General features: G+C 43.5%; 1 protein-coding gene across 7 annotated transcripts in view; it reads right to left on the bottom strand.

Annotated features, from left to right (window-relative positions):
* Window positions 1-4,187: 4,187 nt before the first annotated feature.
* The window catches only part of Ipcef1 (interaction protein for cytohesin exchange factors 1), a 77,520-nt gene continuing 71,691 nt past the window's right edge, over window positions 4,188-10,016 (bottom strand). For all 7 annotated transcript variants that reach the window (XM_026787460.1, XM_005363419.3, XM_026787463.1 and 4 more), the window contains one exon: window positions 4,188-9,022. In XM_026787460.1, coding sequence (XP_026643261.1) covers window positions 8,819-9,022 — 204 coding nt within the window. In that variant the 3' untranslated portion in view covers window positions 4,188-8,818. The remainder of the gene's footprint in view (window positions 9,023-10,016) is intronic.

Here is a 10,016-nt window from a genome sequence, read left to right as displayed (position 1 = left end):
CCTATCAGGCCAAGCAGTTTTCTTTATTAGTTAACCAATGAAAGCAACAGATAAGATACAAGACCCACCTCCATCAGAATGGGGTGGGGATTGTTTGCCAGCAGACACAGAGCAAGTCAGATGTTCCATATTGAGGAGAGGTAGTCAAGCCACGTGGCAGAATGTAGACTTATAAACATGGGTTGATTAAGTTGTAAGAGCTATTTGGCAATAAGGGTAAGCTAAATGCCAGGTTTTCATAATTAATAAAAAGACTCCATGTCATTATTTGTATGCTGGCGGTCCTGACAAGAAAGTACTCCCGAGAAGTGCCCTATGAGGTCATACACATAAACTGAGTTAGAGGTGAGTGCGCAGGAGTCATGAGTCACAGAGATGCCTAGGCCACATGTTCACTCAATTTCCTTGTGCTCTCTTAGATACCTAACCCAATACTGAATGGACCATTTTCACTTCGCAATGAATTGCTTCTGGGCTACCTCAAATTGCTGTTGAATAGCGCCTAGAGCTTGAGATTTCTGGCTGCAAAGTGACCGGCACCCATGATTGGACACTGTATCAGGACTAAGTAACAGGTCAGAAATATTTTTTAGCAGTTGCCCTTTCTTTCTTGATGATGTTGTCTCACTCAAGAACCTTTGCTATGTGTGTTGTGGCTCCTATACTGTGTACATCTCCCCTACTGTAACATGAGGGTCTGCTTGTTGGGGTTTCTGTCCTGCCCAGTTCCCGCAGCTGTTTAGCCCCAAAGAAAATCACACAGAGGTCTCCATAAGTTACAAACTGATTGGCCCATTAGCTCAGGTTTCTTATTTACTCTTATAACTTATATTAGCTCATTATTCTTATCTATGTTAGCCACATGGCTCAGTACCTTTTTCAGCAGGGTAGGTCACATCTTGCTTCTTCCATGATCTGGGCAGGACTGGGGAAAGAGCTTCCTTCTTCTCAGAATACTCCTGTTCTCATTGTCCCATCTCTACTTCCTGTCTGGTTTTCCCACCTATACCTCTTCCCTGGCTATCGGCCAATCAGTGTTTATTTAAAATATAATTGACAGAATATAGAATTGTTCTGCACCACCCTACTAGATGATCTGAGACATCCATGGCTTGCTCCTGCCTCACAGCTCATTCCTGTTCATAAGTAGAATCTTTTCATACCGTCTAACAAAGTCAGAAAGCTCTCCAGCATGGAAAACGCTTCCGTGAAAGCTTTGACAGGCTTCACCAAGCATCATGCTTTATTCTTCCTAGCAGAAATGCAAGGTGCAGTAAAATTTGCCCCTTACTTGGATGATGGAGGAAGGTCATTGGTTAATTAAATAAAGAAGCTGCTTGCCCTGATAGGTTAAAACATAGGTGGGAGGAGTAAACAGAACAGAATGCTAGGAGGAAGAGGAAGTGAGTTCAGAGACTCGACAGCTCCCGGCTCCCAGGCAGATGCCTTGGAGAGACATGATGATCCACTCTTGCGGGCAGAGGCAAGAGCTCTTTTCTCTGAGGCACATGTGATGAAGCTCCAACCCAGGATGGACATAGGCTAGAATCTTCTCGGTAAGCGCACCTTGGAGTGCTGCACACAGATGATTAGAAATGGGCTAAATTAATATGTGAGAATTAGCCTAGAAAAAGCTAGATAGAAATGGGCCAAGCAGTATTTAAAAGAATACAGTGTCCGTGTGATTATTTCGGGTAAAGCTAGCCTTTCGGGCAGCGGGGTGCTGGGGACGCAGCCCCGCCGCACCTAACACAACACTTGGAGTGATAAATCCTGACTTGACCCATCCCACTGGACTCAAATGTCTCACATAATTAATGGACTCCTGAATTTTCTTTCACAGCACTTAATTCTCATTCTCTAAAGTGAGGTACCTAATCTTAGCCTCACATTCTCAACCTAATGGCTAGAGTCCCTTGTGTCCCACCATCCCCTATTGTACTGGCAATTTCGCAAGACCACAATCGATGACAACCTTGACCCTGGGCACCATTTCCAACCTGGTTGTCATTACAGCAATTCTGACTTATTGCTTACACTGTTAAATGTGGCCGTCTGACCTCCCCTACTATTCTGGAGGCCTATCATCCACATTGCTACTAAACAGTGCATTTGCTTTGTGGCAACCTCTGGGGACAGTTCTGACCTCCAGCAGCTTTTCAAAGGGCCTAGCAATTCCCTTGCCATCTCCTTCCTGGAAAGGACAACATTGCCCTATGTGGCACCGGCCTCATGTAAAAATATAATCTGAAAAGTCTTTGCTGTAAAGGGCTGGGGGTTTCTACCAACCATCAAGGGGGCAGGCACTTCCTGCAGAGCCCTATGCTTCTGAAAACTTTGGGCATCCTTATCTCAAGTTGTGGGATCTTGTTCCCTCTCTGGGAAGATTTTTGTCTTCTTTGAAGTTCTGTCATGCTTCCAATAGTCCTGAGCCTGGCTTTCAACTCCTCCTGCCCTCTGTTTCCTTGAAGACTGCCAAACAACCTCACTCTCAGGCTTCACAGTAAACTGTAAATAAACTCGGGCCCCATTCACACCTGTCAAACGCCAGCCATGCTGACCTTCCTGTCCTTGCAGGCAGACACTGTGAACACCTGATATGGTTACTGAACAGGGTTTTGCCTTTGTATCTGTGTACCTGTGATGGTAAAAGCCATGGGTGTTCCCAGCCAGGAACACATTCTGATGGAATCAAATTCAGGTCCTAGCAAAGGATTTTCCAGCTTGTTAACAGCTTTGAAACCCCAGACTTTCTGGCAGATGTTGATGACGTACAGGTACTCCACGGGATATTTGAAATGAACATTTGTGGTACACGCCATGATCTGGAATCTGTGAGAGGGCTATACAGGGGAACTGAAGACAAATGAGTATTAGAAGTGTAGACAGGCTGTCCTGGGTTATCCCAAAAGATCCACTGAGCAACGTCAGGCTGAGGCAGATGTGGTTTAAAAGGCACAAAGAAATAGGACAGTGATGACTTTGAAGACAGGAGAAGCACACAGAGAGGCAACAGACAAGGGTAACGAGTTCTGAAAGCTGTCGGGAATAACTCCTGCCAGCCTCCATAAAACGTGCCACCCTTCCAGGGCCTGACGTTAGCCGGGAATCCCCGCGGTAGCTTCTCAACCTCAGAACTGTAAGGAAACGAGCATGTGTGAGCCCTTAATGCTGACGCTCTGCTACAGTGGCACTCAGAAACTCAGAGGTTGTTCTAGAAACATCAGTGTAACTACGTCATTGGCTAATCCTTTTCCCATGCCTTTTGCTAATACCTTGTTTTTTCTTTTCGTGGAGCCGGGGTCTCGTGTGATCCAGGTTCTATTCCGATGCAGAGGATAATAAATGAACTCCTAAGCCTCCCATCATCATCCCCCCCCCCTCATGCCCACTTTATGCAGGGGAATCAGACCCAAGCCCTCACACCCGCTGGGCAAGCACTCTACCTGTGAGCTACATCCCCAGTCGAGATCCTTTTGAGCTAAAATAACTTTACTGTTTCTGGTGTGTGGGGCTGGGGGAGGAATGCTTAGAAATACTTAGGATGGAGCTGAGGAAGAATGGAACTCAACTGGAAAAGGAAAGAACTGCAGGAGGGGAAGAGAAACGGGAAATGACACCATCTGTGGACACTGCAACCCCGGATGTGTGGATGTGTGAAACAGGCGGAAATGCAGGCCAGCTTCCTGGGGTCGGTGGGGAAAAGTGGAACTCAATCTGTCCTATTTTCAATATGTTCTTTGTTCATATTTTAATAAGCTTGTAAGTCTTGTAAATCTGTGTTTTAAAAAATTCTCTAAATAATGTGGATGGTCAAAATGTTATCGAATAGACAAGCCAAATTTCATGGACAGTGACAACTTTTTAAACAGTTATACTGATAGGCCTGTAAAATGAAAGGCATTGACAGAGACCACAAAAGTTCATGTAGAAATAAGTCCCCAACATAAAATTGTCTTTTGTAATTATCTTTCGTCTTAAAATCCCATCAACTCCGGAATCTGTTATCTTTATCATGGTCACCAGAGGGCGCAATTACCTTTGTTGAAGAGCAAAACCCATCTTCAGGGTAGCATTCTGGGCTGCTGTTAGTGAGTCTGCTGGGTTTGGGATTGTTTACTTTCTTTTAGTTTTCAAAGAGGAGGCGATAATGCACAGCAGAAAATCAACAACAGTCGTGCAGCTTGTCTTGATCCATACCATTTTACTAGACGGTTTGCTTTTATCGTTATCTTACAAGTTATCCCGGGAGCCGGGGACAGGAGAAATGAAGCATGCCTGTGTTTTCAGTTTAGCCGAAACAGATTGACAAGGACCAAAAGCACAATGACAGTTAAGATAGCAATCCCACATCAACATCTGGCCCCAGAACCATGCACTGTTGAACCCCATCCCCACCATGCAAACATCAGAACATATGTGGTAACCTCAACCATGGTTTTTATTAGAGGATGTTAAATGTCTCCACGGGGCATGCTTCCCTTTGGACTAAAGCTAAAGAGACAACAGCACAGAGCAATTATGTATCTTCACAATGAGAGATATGGAAAACTTTTTTTAAATGCAAAATCCATTTCAATGTGCTCTATCACATGACCTTGTGTGGCCTGGCTTTCTGTGAATTCCCTCCCCCACCCATTTCACAAAGACTAAAAAATAAAAATCTAGTATAAGGAGCTTTTACTGTTATGTGTCACAAACCCTTAGGCAGGTAGCCAGTCCATATATCTAGGACTGAATTTCTCTTGGGGGTGAATATACAGAAGTGTTTGAGGGGAAATAAATTGGAAATTTCCTTCATATATTCCATTCTGTTAGCCGGAAATAAAAATACATTCTAAAACTGCATTTGGACACAGCAGCTCTTCAATATAACGTGACATTTGGACAGCCACCCTCTGTGCCTAAATTATTTGTATTGCTATATCAAAATATTTTCTTTTTTTTTAAAGAAGTCTGTGTCCATAAAATTAACTATGGCTTTCACTGGTAGATTGCCTCTCCTCAAAAGACTTAAGAATATTTTTCTTTTAATTTGTTTCATCTCTATGACAATATGACCTGAAGACTCCCTGAGGAAACAAGCATTCCTATAATACAAGAGCTGAAAAGAAAGTGAGAACTGAAAACAGGGGACACACTCCTAAACACTAACTCTTTGATAGCTGGCACAATTGGGCTCAAAAGGAAAAATAACAATAATAATAATAAAAAGCCCTTTTTATCTCTTTAAAGATTCCTCTTTCCTTCGGCTCTAAAGTTCTCACAGCAGTAACCTAGTGTCAATGGGAAGAAAAGAAGCACAACCATCAGGTCACTCCCAATCCTTGGAGAACCCAGAGGCAAGGCGACAGAACCTTTTGGGAGGGAGTACTCACAACAGAGTCCCTGGGGATTTAGCAAAAGCCATTGCCAGCAATGCCTAGCCTATTGTGATGAACACAGGAGCCTCATCAGACCTCTTGTTCCCCAGCAGGCTGTGCTCTGACAATGATTTCCTCAACAGTGAAGGCTGACAGAGCCAGAATTCAAACTCAGAGTCTGGCTGTACCACTTGAGGCTTTGAGCCAGGCATTTTACTCTACCCATAGTTCACAGTCATCCTGATGAGCCTATGGGGTGGTAGGATGCGGGGAAGGTGGTCTGGATCACACAATTTACAAACCACAAAATGCGATGTAAACATAAGGCTTGGGTTCACACCTAATCTGACTCCGAACCTGACCTCTCTCTCAACCAGCTCGTTGGAATCCTAGCAATAGTTTGCTCTGGAATCTTTCTGGGACTCTGATTCCAGTTTCAGATTAAAGCTACCGGCAAAACTAAGAACTATTCTAAACAATGGGCATCCTCCAAATTCTGGAAACATATGGGATCCATGTATGTTAGCAACCTCTCAACTAGTGAGGGTCTCCCCCCAGGCTCTTGCCTGGATCTTCAGAAAAGAACTGAGAAAAATCCTCCTCCTCTGGAGAAACTTAACCCCTAACCAGTGCCGCAGGTTTGGAAAGACCTGTGCTCCAAGATCCGCCACTGGGGTCCTGAGCAGCCATGGTTCTGGTATATTCCACAGACACAGGCAACAGCCTCCTTTGGGGCCCCATTAACTATCTATAATCCATTTCCCAGCAATTAACTGAAGGAGATCTGCTTTTCCCAAACCTCTTGAACCAGAGAAGAGATTTGAGACCAAGGGAGAGCTCATCATGGTTTCTTCTGCACTGGGGGGTCTCTAGAAGCGTCATTCATGGCTCTTGTACTTCCTTCCCTCTGTCCTCGCCCTCCTCTTGTGATCACAGCTGAGACTATGTACCCACAGGAGCACACATCCCTACTTCCTAACTGAACCCAGCACAAAGTGGAAAGGTATTTATTTACAAAATTAGAAACAGGGAGTGGTTGATTCATGTCTGAGAGACCGGGACACAACTGAAAGTGACTGGGGAACAATCTACAGGTCGGGGTTAACTGTCAAAGCAGAAATTTTTCCTTTGGCCTTTTTGAAGTTACTTTGAAAAATGACCCTACAGATTGGTCAAGGGATTTCATGGACTAATTTTGCCTTTAGATCTAAGTGTTATTAAAGGGATTTGCATTCAAAGGTCAGTTAAATGAGAAGCCAAAGTAAAGCATTTAATATGGCAATCAGCCCTGATAAAAAGTGTCTGGAGCTTCAACTTGAGGGGAGGGTCAGGGGTGGATGGAAGTGTGTAGATTCATATTGTAAATAGAAGACGTGGATGAATACTTTTCCCAGGTTAACATTTGCTCCATTGCTAATTCGCTTTTCTTCGATAATTCCTTACACTGTGAGTCCCAAAGCACTGCCCTCCTAACAGCTGCTAGCCACAGGAAGAATCAACAGTGATGTCCTGAGGTTGAGGCATTAGCCTCTCGGTATATTATCTAGGTGGAAGACCCAGGGTGTCCTTTTCCATCTCATCCTAAGACTTTATCTCACAACTTAGTGAATCCTCTAGTTCTTCTTTGCTTCTTGATTAACTTTTACTTCCTTGAGGCAAGGATTATTTTTTCATTCTGGTGTACAAAAAGTCTTGATAATATACATGGAAATATGAAATGATTCTCTACATTTAATTTGTAGATATAGATTGGGAGACTACTTCTATTTGAATCTGTCAAGCCATATTTGATGCTATGATAGGAATATGTTAGTCAACAATTTGCAAAGGGCAGGTGAGACTTAGAAGGGTTCTTAGTGAACTGTGGTTATGTTATGTAATTTATTTATTTTATATCTGGACTCAAATAATGGTTATTTTTATGAGGAGATGTCATTGTGACTAATATATTGTTTCTCCATGGGATTTCTTTAACAACAAACCTTAACTTCTATTAATATTTAGTTGGGAATTGTATTGCTTATATTTCATTTGGGTCAAGATTTCATGAGATATGTTCCTTTGGGTCTACAATGTATGGCATAAATGTCATAAACCTTGAACTTTATGAGGAGATGAGCTAGTCTAAGGTGCAAGTTAAGAAAATGATGTGCAAGAAACATTGAAATTTAAGAGCTCTGGAGCTGGCTGGGGGACAATAATAGAAAGAAAGCATTCAGAAAATGATATTCATTATTCAGAAATGAATATCAATACATGCTCCCATAGTTTTCTCATGAGATTTCCTGAGCATTCCCCACGAATCATAGTGCAACACAACTTCAGTAAGTCACTAGTATGCCTATTTTTCTCAAGCAAAAATGATATGCCTCTAGAATATATATATATTGAACAACACATAATAGTAGTCTTTTAAAACACTATGACTTGTACTTCTATAAATATATTTAAATAAGAAACATAGATAGCTATTCACATCTCACACTATATAACACACAAACTTACAAAAATAAAGCAATCCTGCTTAACTGTCTTCTTGTTATTTTGTGGGTCTCGGTTCTTTTCCAAGTTCAGGACAATTCAGAAATAACCTTGTGAATTTGGATCCCAGGAATGCTGGATATAAATTCATACCACAGCCTGGGATGAACACAGTATAACATTCCTGGCAGTGGGTATTACAATCTCCTACCACTGTTCTGAGAAGCTGGGGGTGGAGGACAAAGGTCTCCAAATGTCTTGTGATGGTCTGTCTCCTAGACTTTGGGAGGAAGGGACACCTTAAGCAGATCCCACACACACACCCTAGGCAAAGCATGAACATTTGAAATTGTCCTCTGAGTGGAACAGAAAGCTTGCCTCCTCCGTGGGCTCCCCACTCTCCACCCCACCAGGCCATACTCTTCAAATAAGCACTCAACAAATCCAAAAGGCACTGCTCTCTGTACCAAAGGTAAGAAGAGCCTTGTGTTCCACAAATGCCAACACATGTCCAGTTCCAGCAGCTACTGCGGAAGAGACCCCTCTACTCAAACTCTGCTGCCCACCAAAGGCGGTCCTCCATGCTTCTTTGTAAACAGAATGTCTCAATGAGTTATTATCCATAGTAAAATCGGGCCTCTTATCTATGGTAGGTTGCAATTCTCTTGAAAGCAAAAGAGGGGTTACCCCTTCCACATCTCCCCTAGAGCCTAGCATTCCTAGCAGCTCCCAGAAGGAGCACAGAAGATACGCCTGCTCAGATGAACTCCAAAACTCCAGTATCGATGGAAGCAACACACGGAAGCCAAGTCTCCCACTGCATCAGAACTGGCTTCACCCTGGTCGCATCCTCAGAAGGGAGGGAGGATGCCTCAGGAGCTGGGTTTGGGGTTTTCTTGTAAGCAAAATGTCTGCCCTGGCAGCGTCTTGGAGAATAGCCCGGGAACAAGGAAGGAAGCAGTCCTGGCTTCTGCTCAAAGAGACTTTTCAACACAGTCAGAAGAGCTGGGGTTCTTGAGTTCCTGGGGGGTGTCTTCAGGATCCTGAGGTACCTGCTGCTGCTGATAGATGTCCTGGATCAGCAGTGTGTTCATGACCTTCCACTCCCTGTACTTCCTGGCTGTCAGCTTCGGATCATCCAGCAGTTGGTTAATCATGGCCAGATCATGTTCTTTGCACTGGCCAAGAAGAAAACAGGAAGGAAAGGGGCATCAGTGAGGACATGCATATCTGCGCTTCGGTAAGTCAACTTCCTCAGCCCTTTCACAGAGACATGGCCCTATCTGCCGCAGCACAACTGAAGTGGTTTTGCCCATTAATAGTCTTAATCTCTCAACACGACTGAGGTCTGACACAATATCTCTTCGCACATGGGAGCCACCAAGAAGCTGTATATATTCACCCCCAAGTTAGTGAAAGAGCCAGACAGTCTGTCTTCTAGGCTGGTCCGCCCTGACCCATCTATTACTCCACACTTAAGGTGACTCCATCTGAGTGTGTCACCGGGTGCTGGCATACCCTGAAGTTTAGCTAGTTGTACACACGGGTTCTTCACTGATCATCCTGACTTCACTAAGTAAAACTGGAACATAGCAGTTTACCTGAGGCATAAGCTCACAAAATATGTTTTTAAATCTTGTAGATTTTTAAAATTATTTTAGTAAGTCATATTCTATTAACATGCATATTTATATATGAAAATATGGTTTCCTTTTTTATTCAAAGATGAGATGCCTAACTTCCACCAAAACAGTATGTGTGCCAGGATAAAAGATCAGTGCTGTGTCCTCATTTCACTGGCAATCAGTCATTCACATTTTAAGTAGGAGAATAGAGTAAAATTATGATCAGGATCAATAAAGAGGTGGATCACTCAGCCCTGGAAATTGTTAGGTTTGCTCGGGGTTTGGGTGTTTCAGGATGACACTGGGACAGGTTACAAAGGACTAAGGAGTTTATTAGGAGACTTACGATACCATGGACAGACAGACAGATGGAGCAACTGCATGGTAGGGATTCTGGCACCACCAGAGAGACAGTTTGGAGGGTTCACTGAAAGGAACCAGAGCCTATGTGGGAGAAGTGTAATTTTTTTTTTATAGCTCCCGGAGGACAGGGGAGTTCTCAGCAGGAGGCTGCAGGTCTAAATCCCAGACAGAAGCGGGGGGGGGG

This window comes from Microtus ochrogaster, linkage group LG9 (assembly GCF_000317375.1).
Source record: "Microtus ochrogaster isolate Prairie Vole_2 linkage group LG9, MicOch1.0, whole genome shotgun sequence".
Lineage (NCBI taxonomy): Eukaryota > Metazoa > Chordata > Mammalia > Rodentia > Cricetidae > Microtus > Microtus ochrogaster.
This window is presented reverse-complemented; position numbering and strand designations above follow the sequence as displayed.